The 20,495-nt window shown below is 44.6% G+C and overlaps 1 protein-coding gene across 2 annotated transcripts in view; it reads right to left on the bottom strand.

The window, feature by feature from the left end:
* Positions 1 to 1,706: 1,706 nt before the first annotated feature.
* SLC9A7 (solute carrier family 9 member A7) overlaps positions 1,707 to 20,495 on the bottom strand; it is a 52,184-nt gene continuing 33,395 nt past the window's right edge. Inside the window, exons 11-17 of one of the 2 annotated variants that reach the window (XM_082220183.1) lie at positions 20,056 to 20,167; positions 18,803 to 18,956; positions 13,612 to 13,671; positions 9,630 to 9,693; positions 8,249 to 8,331; positions 6,827 to 6,932; positions 1,707 to 3,563 (exon numbers count right to left, since the gene is read on the bottom strand). In XM_082220183.1, the coding sequence (XP_082076309.1) occupies positions 3,321 to 3,563; positions 6,827 to 6,932; positions 8,249 to 8,331; positions 9,630 to 9,693; positions 13,612 to 13,671; positions 18,803 to 18,956; positions 20,056 to 20,167 (822 nt within the window). In that variant the 3' untranslated portion in view covers positions 1,707 to 3,320. The remainder of the gene's footprint in view (positions 3,564 to 6,826; positions 6,933 to 8,248; positions 8,332 to 9,629; positions 9,694 to 13,611; positions 13,672 to 18,802; positions 18,957 to 20,055; positions 20,168 to 20,495) is intronic. The other variant, XM_082220184.1, reaches the window with a different exon arrangement.

The raw sequence follows: 20,495 nt of genomic DNA, 5'->3' as shown, positions 1-20,495 counted from the left end.
ACCCTCCAGAGCAGGAGAAAACAAGCTGGTTCCCTCCTTCCATGGGACAGCCCTTGAGCTATCTGAAGATGGCTATCATAATCTCATCTCAGTCTCCTCTTTTCCAGGCTGAACATAACGCAGCTTCTTCAATCTTGTCTCATAAGGCCTGGTTTCCAGACCCTTGATCATTTTGGTCGCCCTCCTCTGCACACGTTCTAGCTTGTCAACATCCTTCTTAAATTGTGGCTGCTAACTTTCTTGTAAGCACATGCCAAACCTAAAGTACATGAGATAGTGGGTTTTAAGGCTAGCTACAGCACATAGGGACACGGGTGGCACTGTGGGTTAAACCACAGAGCCTAGGGCTTGCCGATCAGAAGGTTGGCGGTTCGAATCCCCGCGACGGGGTAGGCTCCCATTGCTTGGTCCCAGCTCCTGGCCATCTAGCAGTTTGAAAGCACGAAGTGCAAGTAGATAAATAGGTACAGTGGTACCTCTGGTTACATACTTAATTCGTTCCGGAGGTCCGTTCTTAACCTGTTTAACAGTTTCGGGTTAAGAGCGGACCTCCAGAACAGATTAAGTTCTTAACCTGAGGTACCACTGTACAACAGACCAATATAGATGCCATTTTTGAAAGAAAATTGAATACTTTACTGGCTATGCACATGCATATATGACAGAAACCTACTTCCAGTTTTGCAAAACCATTCAATTTATTTTTATCAAACAGCTGAAGCTACAGGGAAAGAGAAAGCATGCACTTAAAACCCGCAGCTTCAGAAGCACTGGGGGCTACATAAAATGAACTGGAGGCCTTCAGGTTTCACACCTCTACTGTTAAAAAACAAACAAAACCAAAGCTGCTTTTTCAAATGAAAGGTATTAACTCATCTTAAAATCAGCACATGTTTAGGTGGGCACTGATTTCCATGACACCTGAGTTCCACATAGGATTGTGGCTAAAGTGTACAGCAGTTGCTGCAGCTGTTCACAGCTGGCAAGAGGGCTGCTGCCACAAACACAGTAATTGCTGAAGACCCATCACCAAGTTCTCACACCTTTTTCTCCATGTGCGATGATGGCCAGACTATGCACTAAAAGAGGTATAGCAGCCTCAAATATCAGCTCTTAAAAGAGTAACTGCACTTAAATACATTTCTTGGGCAACTTTATCTTACTGAAACTTACAGTGAAATCCTAGGCATGTCTACTCAGACGTAACCAATGAGACTTGCTACCAGCTAATTGCGTTTAGGATTGCAGCGTTAAGTAACTTGAGATACGAAAACTAAGGAAAGGCTAGTTTTAAGGGCAAAGTAGTGCTATTTACGCAATAATGCTATTAAAAAAACCCCAACCCTTTCCCCCTTGTTCTGTAGGAACATCTGTTGCTTCAGCTTGTGGCTCATGGACCTTCTAAGGATGAGAGACACATGGCATCACAGAAGGGATAAATGACATCTGGTTTTAAAGGTGTTTTTATGCACTGACTTGGATCTGAGCCCCACTGAAGTCAGCAAAACTTGTCTTGAGTAAACATGCACCCCACCAGGCTACACTAGTTCACAGGGTGTAAATGAAAGCCTGAGTGTACTGTAGTCCAGATTTCTTGTATGAACAGGTAGTGCCATTGATAGAAATGGAATAGCTTTCTTTAAAAACACCATGACGATCAACCTTCTTATCTGCAAATGTGTGTGTATAATCACAACAGAGAAGCAGAAGAGTTACAGACTTTTTATTACATAGACTGGGTTCAAATTTCATTTCTGCTTCACAAGCAGACTAAAAGAAAACAGCAAGTAAAAAATTGTCCTCATGGTAAGAAGAAAAGAATGAACATTTTCTTAAATTTTCCTAAGCATTTTTCTTATGTTTCAATTACCAGGGTAGTCAGTTAAAAAACAACAACAGCCTACCCATTAAGAGTCGAAACATTGCATTATAATTTTTTAAAAACCTGTTTTAAGCTTCTTTTGAGGGAAGCAGCAAGGAACCACCTAATTGTGTCATGGGTGCCACTCATTCACAATTAGGACTGCCTGTGTTCTATTTGCAAACGAGCATCTCTGTGCCTTAAGCAAAGTCTTCCCTTTTCAGATTACAACATGATTTCTTTTCTTTTTTTACAGAAAAGGCACTGCACTGTTTTTAATAGATCAGGTTCATAGTGCAATATGCCACTAACACACACACACACACACACACACATGAACAAATGGACTTCCTAACAGAGAAAGAGAAACACTTTTTGTTCTGATGCAAGCATCACATGAAGAGCTTTCACTTATGGCAGGCTCATTCATCCTCCTTGGTTAAGAGAATCGTAGCTTAAATCCAGACACCATACAGCAAGGATGGAGCATCTGTGAGCTTGCAACACCTATCGCCCCTGACCACTGGCCTTAATGTTTGGGGTTGATGGGCCCTGGAGGACAGGAACCCAAAACAGATTCCATCAATACTTCTTAATGTATAAGCTGCATTGCATTCATTCAACACTGTCTTCATAGTTAAGAGGAATGTCACCACTGGTTTAGTGATGCTTTCCTCCAAGTAAAGTCCAGGAGTTTATAGAACTAAGAGTTAAATTTTAAAAATTAGGTGGTGAACAGATCAGACTTTTTGCTTGTAATACAGCCAGAGGACTCTTAACAGAAATTCTCAATAAGAGATTAAGAGAAATGCACAGACTGCTTCTTTCCCCTTTTAGACACAGAATAATTTAATAGCAAACTTTACTTGAAAGGGCGATTATAATTTTTTTTCTTTCTTTTTAAATATCCCTTGAAATGTCACGGAGCTTTGTTTTCCAACAAGTCTCAGGAAATAAAACAACATTTGTGGGTGTGGTCACAACATAAAACATACACCTTTGCACCTACATTTCTTCAAGTATAAGTCAAACATTGCACCCTCTCTCAGTGATGACCGACCTCAACATCTCCTGCGCTTTCCAGGCTGAAAAGCTTTTAGTGGTTCTCAATTAGTTTAAACCACCATTACCATTAATTGCCTCTTCTCACGAGGTGTGGCTCAGTAGAACAAGGCTCTTAAAAACGTGCTACTTTTCATTTCAAGTATTCTTTTTAACAATAACCTGACCGCTTTTTCACTTGTCAGGCATCTTCTAGACATTTGCCGGCATCTTGAAAGAAATTAAAGAGAAGAGATTTGGGGAGGGGGGGCAAGGGCATCTTCAGACCTTAATAAAACCACTTGGACAACAGGCATGAATTCAGTTTGATAAGCCTCTCTGCCAGCTCCGAGGCCTGCAGGCATCTTTGATCTTTGGGTGTTGGGGGTCTATTGCTGCATTTTTACCAAGCCAGTCATCATGCATCCAGTGGAAACACTAGCCGGGTGCCTCTGCTCATCACCTCAGGCGCTTCTGTTCCCAGGTCACGTTCCAGGGCCTCCTCTGAGCTGCTTTTTGTCTTCCTGCCATCAAGGCTGGTAACAGCAGCATGTGAACCCGAGGACCCGTTAGCAGTTATTGTCGTGTCCCCGTACGTCAGCGTCAGGTCGCTATCATTAAGGATAAAGTCAGAGTCTTCATCTCTAAGCTGCTCTTGGTTCTGCAGAAGAAAAACCACACAGATTTCCCAGTGTAAGTCGGTGCAAGTTACTAAAAAGCAAAACCAAAAATGCTGCGGATTTAAGACAAACAAGGTTGTGACTGAAATCTTGAGCACAACTGGAGTGCATGAAACACACCAATTATAAGCAATCAGCTGAAGTATCTTCACATTCAATAGCTCTAGAAAGAAGCGGTTTTAATGCAAAGATATTGGGGGGAAGAGGGGTCACATGTGTCAGCCAGAAAGCTATAGACTGCCCATTTATCCTTTACTCTCATGTCTGCCACTGGTATGCAGAGTCCGGCAACTTTTCAACAATCTGATAATGCAGAGTACATCCAGCTTTGCTGAATTGTAGAGTTGGAAGGGACCCTAAGGATCATCTAGTTCAACCCCCTATAATGCAGGAATACGCAGCTGTCCCGTACAGGGATCAAACCTGCAGCCTTGGCGTTATCAGCACCATGCTCTTAACAGCTAGCAAAGCCCAGTTTAAAATCAGCTGAAGCCAGAGCTCTTTGTCAACAGTGACAAACACGTCGGCAGCTCCAGCCTCTTTCCACACCTCAGGGCTTTCCCATGTTATCGAGTTTAAGTGAAATTGTTTCCAGTGCCCACGCCAGAGTTTCTGACAGTGAGATGAAAGGGATCTAATGGTGTTTGGAGCAAAGGGAAGGGGGAACCATTTGCAAAGGTAGCTTGCAGACTAGTGGCGCCAGTGCAGTTCCAGGTAAAAAAAAAGGAGGCAAGTTAGGAGATAAGTCGTTTCCTGAACAATTCTTTCCTTTTCCGAAGAGAGATTTGGGGAGACTTTCACACATTTTGGCTTGCCAGATAAAACATTCCTCCCCCTGCATGCTGTCCCCGGGGGTTCTCCTGACTGCCCCCCAGAGCCATTTTGGGGGGGAAGAAGGGGGGGGGGAGTGCCACTGCACAAGGAGAAGTCCTAGTCCTTCTACTGATAGGGCAGTTGCATTTTCTTGGACTAGAATAGATGATCCTCAGGGTCCCTTTCCAACTCCAAAACTCTATGAACACATGGTTCTCCCCACCAGGAGTACTTTGCAATAAACAGGACTTTACCTCAACCCATGTTCTTTACCAAACATTCCCTTTGCTAGGTTTGAATTATCCTAGAACAAGCTATAAAACTGCAGCCAAGTGGGACACAAACACCACTTACAAAAAACACACCCTCAGCTATCACCAATACACCATAACTGGCAGCGTTGCTCAGGATTATGCTGTCTTGAGGCGGAAGGGACAAGCGAATACTTCAGATGGAGCTCTAGTAATCTGAAACATTCTTTTGAAAGAGGCCAAAACACGGATCCCTGGGGACTTGAAAATCATCCAAAAATAACCCTAAAACGGCCTCTCGATTCCTTACTTCTCAAGTGAGTTTAAGATATGCTATCTGCAAGAATGTGCTTGGGTTCAACTTTTGCTCATCCTGTTAAATATATATTAAAATATATCCCCCCCCCCGGATGGAGGCATTCCAGAAACTGGGTATGCTACAGTAGCCGCATGGACATTTCCCTTTATATATTCATATGTTAACTCCTCATGGTAAGCCCTCAGTGAAAGAGAAATGTTTTAGCAGAACTGACACTTCAATGTAATTTTTTAAGTACTTAATCTTCCTCATTAAATAAGAAAAGCAGGGGCTGCAGTGCAAGTCAATATTATAGGAATCCCACAGCTAACAAAGGATTGAAAACCTGTGCCATTTTCGGGACTAATGAAATCGACTCATGCAACTCAGTTCCCAGTCTGTGGAACACAGTCCAAGCTAAATCCTACCTGTGCAATTTAAAGCTCTTGCAGTTTTTTCCCCAGCTTCCTGTTAGTTTTGTGCATGTACACAAACAAACCTCAGCACGAGACCACAGATTTTGGCTGGCCTTGGTAGCTAGCCATTATTTGCTGCTATCTTCTCCACTCCCCCAAGCCTCTCGCTTTGCATTCAGATCTGCAGGTGATCAGAATCCACCTTGCTGCTTGGGAAAGCTTTCAAAAGCACAGTTACAAAGGGGAATTTGCCATGCTTTGAACGCTTTCCAAGGCAGCAAGAAAGATTCTCAGCACTTTCAAGTGCCTTCAAATCCCAGCAAGTGAGAGAGGCTGCCTCCCACCCACCCGAAACATACCAGAGGACGGGTGGGAGGGGAAGAATCTGCCTCGCTTGCCCTTCACAAGCGAGAGCAAGTAGAGTCTCCTTCCCCAACTCTTGAGTTCTCAGCAAACTTTGAACCTCACCTAGAACAGCTCACCAATTAAGTCGCTTTTTAAAAGCTAAACACATAGCCATGGGTATGCTACATGACTGAATCCCAATCGCAAATATTTACACCGATTGCCTCTCAAATCCAATTGAGGACCTTAAAAACAGCAAGACCACCAACACAGGGATGTTGTGGAACTCCTAAAGAGTTAACAGAGTCGCTTATTCCAATGTTTCTCTCGTGTCACTGTGCAAATCGCACAGAGCATCTGCTGAAAATGGTCCATTCTGAATAAGGTGTCAGGTGCAGGTCAGCAATAAAACAACAAAGCAACTGAGGCCAGTGCAGTTGACTCTTTAGTCAAGGGAACAAACCACAGCTCACGTCTCAGAAACTCTTTCCAGGAGATCTTGCCCCAATGAAGCAGTTGTAAGGACCGAAGGCTTTCTAACACTCCTTCCCCAGGAGCCTAAGGCTTTGCCTTCTTCCTCTCATTCCTCTGCCCTCATCATTCCTCTCAGTGTTCTGGGAGAGCAGGGAGTGGGGAGCTGGCTGCAACAGGAGGGGGAGACTCCCCGTTTTCTTCCACAGCCTCTTGCTCCCCCCCTCCTCTCCAGCCTCTTCCTGCTCACTAAACAGTCACCTCTCCTGTTCCCGATACCTCCCCCCTTCCTGCCTGCTCCTTCTCCCTCTGACCACTTGTCCCACCACCAGTCCCCTAGGTCTGAGCCTTCATCCCTTGTGGGTGTCTCCCACCACTTCTCTTCATCCAGCCAGTCTTATGACGTCAGCATTCTGAATTATTTCCATATCTACCCAAAAGAATGTAAATCCATGTTCCTCCAAAAACCTACTGCACTCAGGTGTTCCTACAGTCACAAATATACCAACAGCAACATCTCAGATAGCATTTATTGGAATGTGCTTCTACCACATTTCAGAAATGGAAGAGCACTGCAGTGTGCGCCCAAGTTTTTTTTACTGTAGCTAAAGAAAACACGTTTGTTAACTCAATGGGGAAAACACACTGACCTCATAAACCTGGGGAGTCGTTAAGCAACGCGCTATCAAGCCACACCAACTTGGAAGAGTCGTAACGAGCGGAGGGCCACTGTGTGTGAGAATGGGCTTGAGGTAACTTTTAATGCATTGTTAAGGAAAAGAAACACGCCTTAGTAAAAACGATTAAAAAAAAAATACTTCTACCCCGATTCATCATGGCTATATTCATTTTTTAAATTGCTTTTGTAAACAAGTTTTTTTTTATTAAAGTTTTCTTGGTTTATAAAGTTATGTGCAATGTCTCTTCTTTCAAGTTACATTTTCCATAGGTCAGTTTCATTTGCTGAGATATAAGCGTTACATTAGGGGGACAAGGGGGAGAGGTGGAGGGGGGAAAGGCGAGTTGGGGTGGGGTCGGGAGGCGATGTTTCTAATTTGCTTAATGTATGTGTGGGGTTTTGTGTCAGCGTCGTTTGTGCGGGTTCTCTTTGCTATTCGCTTGTGTTCCTTTGGTGGTGAGAGACATTGGGGTTGACCTAGGGTGTGGTTGCTTGTTTGTGATTGGCTGTGGTGAACTTTGTTTTCGTGTGTGAGTGGGGTGGGTGGGTGTTTTTGAATCAGGTTAGCCATATTGATTCGTATGCTGTTGGTGGATTCTTGTCGTTGTCTTGTTGGGCTGTGTATGTGATAAAGGGGAGACATACCGGGGTGAAGGTATCTTCTTCTATTTGTCCCCGTGTCACATGCCATTATTTCAAAGCTGCCTGATCAGGGGGCTTAGAGGCAGCCGGCGTGTTCATGCAGAAAAAGCTGGACATGGCACCCGGGCAACAGCTTTTCCTTGCAACACACAGACCAGGGCGCTGTGTTATGCAATGCTAGTCTGTTCCTGGCACTGGCTAGCATTAACCTCACTCTTCATGTGCCCTGAAGAACGAGACGATGTGTCATGCTCTGCGTTGCGACACTGGCTTCATGAAGCCACCAGAGGAAGGTTATTTCCAGATTTTGTTCCGCATGTGAAGATGATCGTGTGACTGGGGAAGGTTAGGGAGAGAGGTAAAAAGGTTGGGATCGGGAAAGCCACCTGGCTCCCCAAATTCTTCCTGGCTGACTGGCCTTCTGGGAAGTAATCTTTTACTTGATGCTGGCCTCTGGCAACTTCCCTCCTCCCTCCATTTCTTGGAGTTTCCTATTGCTGGGAACTGCTGCTGGTTAGGCCATTTGTGAGTTAAGTGGTGCCTTCATTTCATGGAATCATTGAGTTGGAAGGGACCCTGCGGGTCATCTAGTCCCACCTCAGCGCCACACTCTAACCAACTGAGCTATTTGCCCATTGCTCTTGCTGGACCACTCTCATCCTAGCTGTCCACTCTCATCCTAGAGACCAGCTATAAAGAGCCAGTGGCTACCACTTGTTCGAAGCGGTTTCTAACAGCTCGAAAAGGATACTTGTGGTCAAAGCTGTACCACAGCCTGAAGATCCAAACACTTTCCTGTTTTGTCCGGTTCCTTCTTTCAGCATCTGGACCCTCCTGTCAAGAAGAAGAAGAAGAAGACCAGTGTTCTATATAGAAATACAAAGAGGTGAACCCTTTGGCACAGCAGCCCTTGAGCTTTGCTGAGCAATTGCCAGTGAGTCAAGCAAGAACAGCTTCGCGCCCAAGTGAAGATGGTAGTCTTCACTTTCGTTGGGCATGGAAAATGGAAGCAGGGGCGCCGACTTATAAAAAATATTGGGGGGGGGGCCGTGAAAGCTCATGAATAATAAATAAGCTCATGAATATGCAGATAAAGTGGCGCCACCTCCTCATGAGTGAATAGGGGAGAGCGTGCTGCGCCTATTAATCAGCTCTGAAGGAAATTGGGTGGAGCTTTTGCTCGGGAGGGAGGGCAGGAGGCATGCAGCCCGACCCTGTGCATTTTGGGCTGGGGGAGGGGCGGCGGCGGCGCTCTGCTGGAGGGGTGCCCGAGATTATTGGGGGGGCAGAGCCCCCCCAAACGAATTTTTGAGGGGGCTCGGGCCCCCTCAGACCCCATGGAGTCGGCGCCTATGAATGGAAGAGATGGTGACCATGGCCATATGGACCTACACAAAGGAGGAACAGATATAAGATGTTTCTCTACTGGGCATTAGGTCTGTCCCTTATGCTCTCCTTCATGCTATGTTACCAAGCCTACACGTGTCCCTGATCACATGTTATATGCCAACCTGCATTGTAACATATGTACCTAGAGGTGCGATATTTGTTATCTACCTTGGGCCCGGAATCATGGTGCTCCAGGAGGATATTGCACTGCATTTTAACTATCAAGGGGGGGAAATTAGCAAAAAGATTACTGAGCATATTTTGAATGCAATAGAACTCTGTTTAATGTGATGATGAATAGAATGCTGGAATGGACAAAAGCACCAGAACTGTTACAGAGAGGAACCCTTTAGCCCAGTTTGCCTAAATCTGAATGCCATACTTCCCCATTTGGTCTGGGCTTGCCCCTAATTGACCTGAGCATTGTTTTGTTTTCTTAAATATCCCCCAGGGTTGTCCCAAATCCTAGCAGTAGAAAACCCCCAAAGACTCCACATCCTTTTTGCTACTTTTGCGTCTCTTCTATATAAGCATTTGCTATGCCCCTTTAGTAACCAAGAAGAAACTGGTTTGAATGAGCTCAGGTTTCCAGTAATTGCAACTTTTGCTCTGATTTTCATGTGATAAAAGAAAGTAATAAGAGACCTTATGGACTTTGGCCTCTTGCATGCAATTAGCACTTGTGATTTGTCGAAGTACGATTCCAGCATCTCATTAACCTATGGAGAAAGGTAGCTACTCACTCCTTGAAGGACTTGAAAGCTGTCGTTGGTGGGTGGCGGGTCTTGATCTGGATCAACTCCAACTCTGCCAAAGAACAAAACGAAACAACATCAAGGGGAGGATGCAGAATACTGTGTGCTTACGTGAACTTGTAATGCCCTTTAAACTGGGCTTGGCGCCATTGTAAAAGGGTGGCTGAACACTTTGTTTGCAAGAAGTTTCAGAAGGATTATTGTAATCTACAGGATTCTTTGCAGCCACTGTCAGGATAAGCCCCATCACACCAACTACTGCAAGTTGAACACTGCTGCCAGACTTCAAAACTCTGGGCAAGGAATCACTTTATAAAGCTGCAGTAGCATTTTATTTTGGAGAGAGAGAATGCTGATTGTCATGTCCGCTAGCTTGGAGCATCACATCAGCTTGTTTTCCTTATATGATTTAATATGTAGATTACAATTCCTCTGTTATGATGGGTTCACGACATATTTATTTTCTTATATTTATATCACATGTTTCTTCTGACATAAAACCATATCTATACCTACCTATCTATCTATCTATATCTATCTACCTACCTACCTACCTACCTACCTACCTACCTACCATCTCCCAGGTAGTCACCCATCCAGGTACTGACCAGACCTAGATCTGCTTAGTTTCAGCAAGATGTACTTAAGCTTCATCTGCCCCTGGTGTTTTGTTTTTTTTTTTGGCCAGTGAGACAATGGGACATTGGTATAAAATCAGGGTTTCCCAAACTTGGGTCTCCAGCTGTTTTTGGACTACAACTCCCATCATCCCTAGCTAGCAGGGCAAGTGGTCAGGGATGATGGGAATTGTATCCCCAAAACAGCTGGTTTGTGACAGTTTTGAAGGTTCAGATACTTTGGGTGAAAGGAGCCGCAGGGCAAAAGCAGAGAGTTAAGATCCCGTTGCTTAGAAACCCAAGAAGAGATCAGTTTGCAGAAGGTTACAAGAGAGCAAACCACGAGGAAGTTGTTTTTCAAAACAGCACACATTTTTAAAGCATGGAAAGACAAAGCCATCAGTGACCAAGCAGAACACAGCAATTCCAAGTATAGGGCAAATATGGTGTCAGTTCCCCTGCTGGATAATGTTCAATCAACCATATGTCCCAGAAGGATAGAATAGGACAGTTACAGTTCTTGATTTCTCCAGCTGAAGGTTCTCAAGTGGCAGGACCAAAAGAGAGTAGTTTTTTATATATAGAATACCCTTTGGCACAGCAGTTCTTGAGCTTCGCTGAGCAATTGCCAGTGAGTCAAGCAAGAACAGCTTCACCCCCTGCAAGTCCCAACTGAAGATGGTAATCTTCACTTTTGTTTTCTTAAGTACTGTCAGTACTGGTCCATAGAAGACTGGATGCTCCCATACTGCATTTGGGGGAAAGAGGCAAGGGTATGCACTTGCTAAAATCACTATGGCAAGCTCCTCGTGTTGATGCTTTTCTTAGCGTACCCAAGAGAGTAAAATCCCCTCAAACAACAGTTTGTATTTTCAAAAAGAAAAGGGGAAAGAAGCCCTTGTTTTATCACATGGTCACATCTCCAATTTCCCCCCTACTTCCCACAATTCCTTCATTGCCTGAAAAAGTATCTTCTCAACTTAACTTTCACATCCCTTTCCATTACGCAACTGCTATTTCTTGAAAGCACACGACTACCTTGTTACAACAGCTTCGCTGGCTACCAGTCTGTTTCTGGGGACAACTCAAAGTACTGATAAGGAACTACAAAGCCCTTCAAGACTTGGGACTACTCTACTTGGTCATAAATATGGTCATCTCCCAACATCAGCCTGTCCAGGTTTTCAGGTGTTCAAGAGAAACTCCTCTTCCTGTCCCACCAAAGCTTGATGCATACTTGGTGGACGCCAAATAAAGGTGCTTCTTGGTGGCAGCTTCCAAACTCTAGAACTGCTTCCCAAGCAAAATCTATCTAACCCCTTTTCGGATGACCTTCCACTCACAAAAATCTGCTTTGGAAGGTTGAGGAAATCTCCAGAACAGCAGAGGAGGGCAGCAGAGGAAAAGCAGGGATTAGTAAAAATCACTTTATCTTGTTCTTACAGCAGGAACCTCCACCTTCCACAAAAGGAAGGAGATTCTCCATTCATGGAAGGGGAACGCTGCAAACAAACACCTTTTACTTTTAAGTGCCTGGAAGTCTTTCATTAAATGCAAATTTAAATAACAATTCCCTCCCCATGTTTGTCCTTTGAAAATGGAAGTGGGTATTGCATCACATACCAGCTAAATACCACCCTAACTAAATCTTCCAAAAACCTTTACAGTACGATATTATGCAACCACTCCGGTGCATAATGACTCAGGGCTGCAATACCTCAAGGACTGCCTCTCCTCATATGAACTGACCCAGACCCTGCAGTCATCATTTGAGGCCCTTCTTCATGTGCCTCCTCCAAGAGAGGTCCAGAGGGTGGCAACGTGAGAACAGGCCTTGTCTGTGGTGGCTCCCCATTTGTGGAATGCTCTCCCCAGGGAGGTTCATCTGGCACCTTTGTTACATATCTTTAGGCACCATGTAAAAACATTCCTCTTCTCCCTGACCTTGGCTAATTAAACAACCTATGGCCTTTTAAACTGTAGGGGGTATTGTTTTTGTTTGGTGCCATGTTAAGTATTGTTGTGTTTTTATATTGAAGTAATAATAATAATGGACGTGGGTGGCGCTGTGGGTTAAAGCCTCAGCGCCTAGGGCTTGCCGATCGAAAGGTCGGCATTTCGAATCCCCGCGGTGGGGTGCGCTCCCGCTGCTCGGTCCCAGCGCCTGCCAACCTAGCAGTTCGAAAGCACCCCCGGGTGCAAGTAGATAAATAGGGACCGCTTACCAGCGGGAAGGTAAACGGCGTTCCGTGTGCTGCGCTGGCTCGCCAGATGCAGCTTTGTCACGCTGGCCACGTGAACCGGAAGTGTCTTTGGACAGCGCTGGCCCACGGCCAATAGAGTGAGATGGGCGCACAAACCCCAGAGTCTGTCAAGACTGGCCCGAACGGGCAGGGGTACCTTTACCTTTAATAATAATAATAATAATAGCCTATTGTGTTCAATTTTAAGTAAAACAAAAACAAAACAAGCTGGTTGCACCCCAGTATAACATTCATACAAAAAAAAATATCTTAATGCAAATATTTGCATTTGCTTAGAATTGATGTTCCGGAAGAATGTTATTAGAACAGTTACTAGGTAGGTAAAGGTAAAGGGACCCCTGACCATTAGGTCCAGTCATGACCAACTCTGGGGTTGCGGCGCTCATCTTGCTTTATTGGCCGAGGGAGCTGGTGTACAGCTTCCGGGTCATGTGGCCAGCATGACTAAGCCGCTTCTGGCGAACCAGAGCAGCGCACGGAAACACCATTTACCTTCCCGCCGGAGCGGTACCTATTTATCTACTTGCACTTTGACATGCTTCTGAACTGCTAGGTTGGCAGGAGCACGGCAAGTCCTAGGCTCTGTGGTTTAACCCACAGCGCCACCAACGTCCCTAGTTACTAGGTAGTCAACCATTATGGGCATCTTTTGTGTACACTGTGCTTAAGAAACAAATGTCAATTTTCCAGATCAGACTGGCTTGCTTTAATACGCTATAATGAAGGATGAAATTCTTGGTGCTTCACAAGAACAGCACAGCAAAAGTTCAGGTATTAATTCAGAAAAGTTCTAATTTAGCCAAAGTACGCACCACAATTTCTATCTGAATTGCAAGACTTCCCTGTATGCATGTTTACATTCTAAATCTTTGCACTCCTTTTAACTTATAGGTTAAGAGACTGTAGATAACAGCTACTGCATTCTTTCAACCCACATGAAGCAAGGTTTGCAGAAAATCCAGGAATCCTGCAGCATTAAGAGGCAAGACATGCAACAGCAGACAGAGAGTGCATACACCTTAGGTTAGAAAGATGAAGAAAGCCAAGCGTCAGGTAAAGCTCATTACCAATGGAACTATTATTTGTCACCTGAAGTACAGCCAGCGGCTTTCATTCATCTCTTCCACCGATGGAACATGTTCGCCAACTCTAGTACAGCACAAGAATGGAATTTATTTAATTATAGATTTTTACCCTGCCTTCCACCCCACCCCTCCCAAAAAGTTTCTTAGGGCAGCTTTATGCACACACACACACAAACACACCCACACACCCACACACCCAGCCATAATACTAAAATGTTAAAAAACAACAACAAAAAGACCTCAATAAAATCAGAAGAGAAATGCTAGTGTAATACCAATTCCATCATTCTTTCGGAAATAATAAATGTTTTAGGCATATGTAGCAGGCAACACTCCAGGGTGCAACAACAAATATGAGCTCTCTCTCTCTCTCTCTCGTTGCCACTCAAACAAGCCCCTCCCTAGGGCCTCAGCACATTTGCAAACACAAACATAAAAAATACAAGTGCTATACACTTAAAAGGAAAGCCAGAACGTAAGGAGAATGCAGCAAACCAGACGCCTATGGCTGCAATTCCTATATTCTACAGCAGGCATAGGCAAACTCCGGCCCTCCAGATGTTTAGGACTACAATTCCCATCATCCCTGACCACTGGTCCTGTTAGCTAGGGATGATGGGAATTGTAGTCCCAAACATCTGGAGGGCCGGAGTTTGCCTATGCCTGTTCTACAGTCTTCTTAGGTTCCTCTTCACTCAAGCCCTCTGCTTGTAACTCCTTCCCTCCTGACTCTTCCCTCAGTGCTTCTCTGCCAATTTATGTGAAACAGTCTTTTCCTTCCACCCCCTCCTTATTTTCCTGGTTGCACTCTCCTTTCTTGACTCCTGCGCCTTCTCTCAAATGCGTTTTGCTTCTCCCCCGTCCCCATTTGTCTCTCCCACTCCCCTCAAGGTCCTCTTTCTCAGGTTTCGGCTCCCTTCCCGTGCTTGGGAACCCCAACTGTGATTTTCCAGTTTAACTTCCCCGTTACTGCTCAGTACTGCCACATGACCATAGCTTAGTGGCAAAACAAGGTGGGGAAAAACAAACCACAAAGAAAACCCAATATATATCTATACAGACATATGCCCTAACCTTCCTGCTGGTTAAACTGACACATTCAGAAACTGACGCTTCCTGGGGAAGAAAGTTCAGCTAGATGGCTGAAGATTCTAAGAATGTTCTGATAAGGAGAACTAGAGTCTGATAATGTATCTTCTTACATGCTAAGATCCCCCTGCTAGATGGATGGACTAGATTTAGATGTGAACTGTTATAGCACAGACAGACCGTGGCAGCCAGGTCATATAGGTTCAAATGCTGGTGTATACTTAAACACAATAGGAGTTTCTTAGTAACTGATAACTAATAAGGACTCGAGAGTATAGCAGTGTCATCAGCAAAGACAGAGAAAGGGTGCAACTGCCCTTCTGTCCCATTCCTTGACCCCAAAGTGTCCTAACTGTATATCGTGTTGCAGATCCCCTGACCTCTTATATGTGAAGGGAAGTATTTGGCTCACGCACAAATGCAGAAGAGAGACTGAAACCCTTGTGTTCATGGGACTTGGGTTCAGTTAGTTGCACAAGCAGAAGCTTGGCATGTGCAATTGCCTCTAAACAGCAAAACGAACCCGAATAAACAGGCAAAACTTGGTTTAGAACAACTTGCCAGCTTCCCCCTCCAAGGGCTCAGAACTCCAGTCTCCAGCAGTCTTCAGAGAAACAGTGCCCATGGCCAATGAGCATATTGGTAAAGAAAGCCTCTCCTCCTCCCAGAGGGGAGGTGTTGTGGGCGGGATGCGACTTCTGCGTCACGCAGGGGGTGTTACGCCCCCTGCCCCACTCGCCTGGCTGGCGCACCACACCCACAGGTAAGTGCCCAACCGGGCGGCTTGGAGGGGGCGGTGGTTTGCAGTTTAACTTACTGCTGCGCCAGCCATTCCGCCTCATTTTCCGCCTTCTCATTTTCCGCCTTCAGAGAAACAGTGCCCATGGCCAATGAGCATATTCGTAGAGAATCATAGAACTGTAGTCCAACCCCTGCAATGCATGAGTCTTTTGCCCAATGTGAGACTCAAACCCTCGATCCTGAGATTAAGGGTCTCATGCACTACCCATTGGACTGTTTTTGGAGTTCCCCAGCCTCTATGGGATTTTTTTTCTTTCCTCTTTTAAAAAACTGTACTTCTGCAAACCTTGGAATTTCCTCAACATTACTGATACACCCTGTGTGTGTGTGTGTGTGTGTGTGTGTGTGTGTGTGTGTTGCTGTTTTGACTACATAAGCAATGGAATTCACAGTGTAAACATTGTAAATGGAGGAAATTACAGACACTTCAAATGTACCCATTTCCTTTCCATACCCCAATATGTTCCCCACCCCTCTAAAAAGACCAAACATATAACAGATGCTTAAGGCAACTGCTTGTTTCCAAAAGCAATCATTTTAAAAATGAAAGTTCATTTTCGTTAGGTCATAATGAACACCAGAATTTAGCTGCAGTTTAGTTGAATTTCTTCTGAGAACTACCAGGAAAACAAGCTTAGTCAGCTGTTTTCTTCAGAAGAAAACGCTGCCAGTGGTTTTTTGGTTTCCTGGCTCAAGCCCCTTCTCTCTGAAGATGGGTGAACTGCAAGAGGTTTTGAAGACAACCGGATTTTAAACTCTCCTATTCATGCATTACTTAAAATGTAACTGCACTCATTGCATACAGACTAGTGGGTCACAACAGACAGTTATAACCTCGTTACAGATAGCCATGTCACAATAGCTACTTGATCTCATGCATTTATTTAGAAGCTGGGATAGTTCAGTTGGTAGAGCATGAGATTCTTAATCTCAGGGTTGTGGGTTTGAGCCCCATGTTGGGCAAAAGCTTCCTGCATTGCAGATGACTTTCCTGGTCCTTTCCAACTCTACAATTCTAAGTCCCACAGAGTTCCAACTGCTAAGTGAGGGTAGGACGGTAGCAGTGCATTGGCACTATGTCTCATGGAAGTGCTATCAGTAGTTTCCACATTTGTGCTTGCTAGCGATAGTTTGAAACAGACACTGCACCTTCAGCCAGACATAATTCTTCCAGCAAACATTACAGCGTTGGGGAACCTGCGTCTCTCCAGATGATGTTGCTGTCCAACTCCCATCAGTCTCAGCCAGCACACCCAATGGTCAGGGATGATGAGAGTTTAGTCCAACAGCATCTAAAGGGCTACAGGTTGTGTACCTCTGCAGCAAACTGCCAGGCATGCGAAGTCAAGACCAACCTTCCAATTCCTACTGTGCAGAGTCCTGAGCGTCTAATCCTCAGCTATCAGCCACTATCCCACTCTCTTGCAATGTACAGAGAGACATTTTCTGCAGCAGGATCTCGATGAACAACCAACTTTCTTTCGCATGGTATTCTAATGTTGCACATGACTGCCATCTCCTGGACTGAAGGTTTCATCTCATGAAGCCTCATCTGCACTTTGCAGGAAAGCATGGCTGTTTAAAAGTGATATGATAATGCAGATGGGGGCTTGCAATTATTTTTTCTGCAGCTCTAAGGTCAAATTTAGCACACTGAGGCTAGCAGACCTAATGAAAAGGAAGGTATGTTACACTGAACTGTATCGAGAGTTCTAGAATGCTCGCCCAATATTGAAGTACATTCCCATGCCTGTGGCACAAATGAAAGGACTGTGACACTTGTTTCCAGGAAGAGTACCAATATTAAGTTTGAAATCAGTGGCCCAGCCTCTCACTCCTTCAATTCAGCACAGCAATCACTTAAATATTTCCTATTCATCATGCTAGGAGCAAATACAGCAACAAATAAGTGTCAGACCTGGTAAACCAGTCAATGTCAAGAAAGCCTACCTAGCACTCTCAAGGAAGAGCTCACATTCCAGTTTCCTACAGCATGGACAGACACATCCATATCTGTAACTGCAAAGCTAAGCCGTTTTCCTCACTAAGTGTTTTGGGGTTTTTTTGCTTCCCCTCCAGATGGGGTGCATAACCTGGTGCATAACTAACGGTGAACTTGTAAGAGAGAGCCAGGAAACATTCAAAAACATTGCTGGGTTAGGCAAAGGGGTGAGGGAAGGACAGATGTGCAACAGAGGAAATGACACTTTTGCAACATCTTTGCTTATGATACACTGGCAAGAATACAGAAAACCGAACAGGTCTATTTAGATAGCAGTAGGCTTGTAGGAGAGCCAGTGTGGTGTAGTGGTTAAGAGCAGTAGACTCAATCTGGTGAACCGGGTTCGCGTCTCCGCTCCTCCACATGCAGCTGCTGGGTGACTTGGATTAGTCACACTTCTTTGAAGTCTCTCAGCCTCACACACCTCAGAGTTTTTGTTGTGGGGGAGGAAGGGAAAGGAGAATGTTAGCCGCTTTGAGACTCCTTTGGGTAGTGATAAAGCGGGATATCAAATCCAAACTCTTCTCGTTATGAAAAGCCATTTAGCACAGTACAGAACCAGAGTCCTCTTCTTGTCAATGGGCTTCCACAACCCCTATTAACCTCATTGGAAACTTATGAAAATGGGAAATTACTAGATGACAAATTAAGATCAAACAGGATCACAAGAAGTACACTACAAGCTACAAGCAATTTTGCCAATTCTCCAGCATCTGACTACATATTGCTCCCACGCCAGAAGCTGTTTGTCGGGAAAGTACAAAGCCTATAAATAATTAACTTGCAATAGAAGAGTAAAACAGTCTCCGCCCCTTGTACAAATGTTCTGCTTGTATGTATCGCCTTACAGAAACGTATCTGAACTGTGCCAGGCAAACTGATTGCAGAGGAAGGTTCTTAAATGCCCCACACCCCTTGTAGGCTATATGAGCTTCTCATGTTACTTGATAGGCACCAGCATCCCACAAGTTATAACAGAGGATAGGGTTCTGCTATTTAACTGTGGCCACTTATTGTGAGCTACCACGATCTTGGTAACCTAACCCTGCAAAAACCCCACACAGACCTCAAACATGACTAGGTGTTAAGAAGCAAGCAAAATGTTCGACCCCTGAATGAACAGCAAGATTTTGCTGTTATGCAATTCTGTTATAAGCAGTTATTCTCCTATGATGCAAGGTCAAACATCGAATGCATACGGCACTGGTTTTGTACTTATCACGCAGTTCGCGTCATTTCCTTGTTATTTAAAAAATGTAAACGTGACGCTGAAAAAGGTAGAGTTTAGATTCAACATGGGCACCTTATATTTAGCCATGAGAGCATGGGCGTTGTGCCTCCGCCAATGATCCAAACAGTGAAGAAGACAATGAGGAGTGTGGTGGAGAACATCATCTGATGAGAATAAGTTGCGGTGTCTCGTATGGCTAGAGCAAATGCCATGGCTCCTCGAAGTCCTGTAGATAAACAAGTGAGAGGAATGTAAAACCTGACAATACAAGAGCTGTTTTGTATGATACTTCCCCCTCAAACCTAGAGTTGGAATGCTAAGGTGTTTTCGTCCCAAGTCATATAGACTTGGGGGGAGCAGTGAACATAAGAAGCACATCTAGTCCAGTATGAATCACATGGACCAGCCATCTCTCTCTCCAGGACTTTGTCAAGCAGAGAGTCTTAGCTGCAGATGCTGGGACATTCTGCAAGCAACACAGATATTCTACCGCTGAACTATGGGCCCTTCCCCAAGAGGATATGTCGCTTCAGCTAAGTGTTAAGGGCTGTTGGCATTCCATTCCAAAAATAAGCTGTCAGTTCCCCATTAAGATGCCCTAAAATATGCTCTCTGAGTAACTAATTATGTTACGCAAAGGAAGCAGGTTTCTGCTCAGGTCTCTTGAGAGAGGTTGTTAATCAGCGGAGCAACAAGACATGTGCAACTTAGCCTGCTACCGGGTTTTTGCAGAGTTTGGAAACCTCGACAAAGAGCAGTTGATACAACATCACAAGAGCCACAGGGTAGGGAAACGCAAAACCCGTCCTCCCCATCCTGAGCCACTATAAGGCATTTATTTCTTTTTATTATTTTAGATATCGATCCAAGGTGGCAAGCAGCATTACAACTGTATTCAAGGCCTGCTCTGGCTCCCCCCCCCCCCTCTTCAAACCTTTCTGCCCCTACAACACTTCTCAAGAAGTGGGGGGTATAAATAAATCTGATGGACTTTACAGGAAACAATGAAGCTATTTCTTGAAAAAATAGTCACCCTTTGTGAAGTTTGGTGTGTGTGTGTGTGTGTGTGTGTGTGTGTGAGAGAGAGAGAGAGAGAGAGAGAGAGAGAGAGAGAGAGAAGAGGAGGCCCTTGAGGGTAGGAGACAAGCCCAGATCAATAAAAATCAATAAAAATACACAGCAAACTGAGGTTCTCCCCCCCCAAAAAAAAATCCTGCCCCCCTCCCACAAAAACCCTGGCTATATATCTGTGATACCTGTATCTACAGATGGGAACTTTGTGTTGTAGATGAGATAAGATTACAAGCTTCATCTTATCGTCTTACCTGAAAACATCAGCATGTGCTGGAAATTCCAGCTGATCTTGTGCCTTCTGCCCAGATTCAAGAAGAATGAAAGAGGGTAGATGTGTGCAGCTCGTCCCAGGAAAACAGCTATCTAACAGCACCTTTTGGTTAAGGATCCAATATTGTTATCTACGCCACACTAAGATCAGGTAGTTTCTTTAAACTTAAGTGTTTTGTTCCAACCCAGGAAATACCCTTTTTCCTGTTCTTTCGAAACCTGCTGTTATGTGGCTCTGAACAGGTAAAGCCAGTATCTCTATACTGTAACTATTGCTCCCTTACAGCTGTCTTTGCGTGTATTTTTTAAGAAGGGGGGGGAGGCAGCCCTTGCTTAACAACCCTCCAGTACAGAGAAGCCTGTTTGCTGCTATTCTGTTTGAGGTACCCTAAAGAAAGAGAGAGTTAAGAGTGCACTTAAC

Source organism: Podarcis vaucheri, assembly GCF_965113315.1.
Source record: "Podarcis vaucheri genome assembly, chromosome: 4".
In the NCBI taxonomy this organism is placed as follows: Eukaryota; Metazoa; Chordata; class Lepidosauria; order Squamata; family Lacertidae; genus Podarcis; species Podarcis vaucheri.
This window is presented reverse-complemented; position numbering and strand designations above follow the sequence as displayed.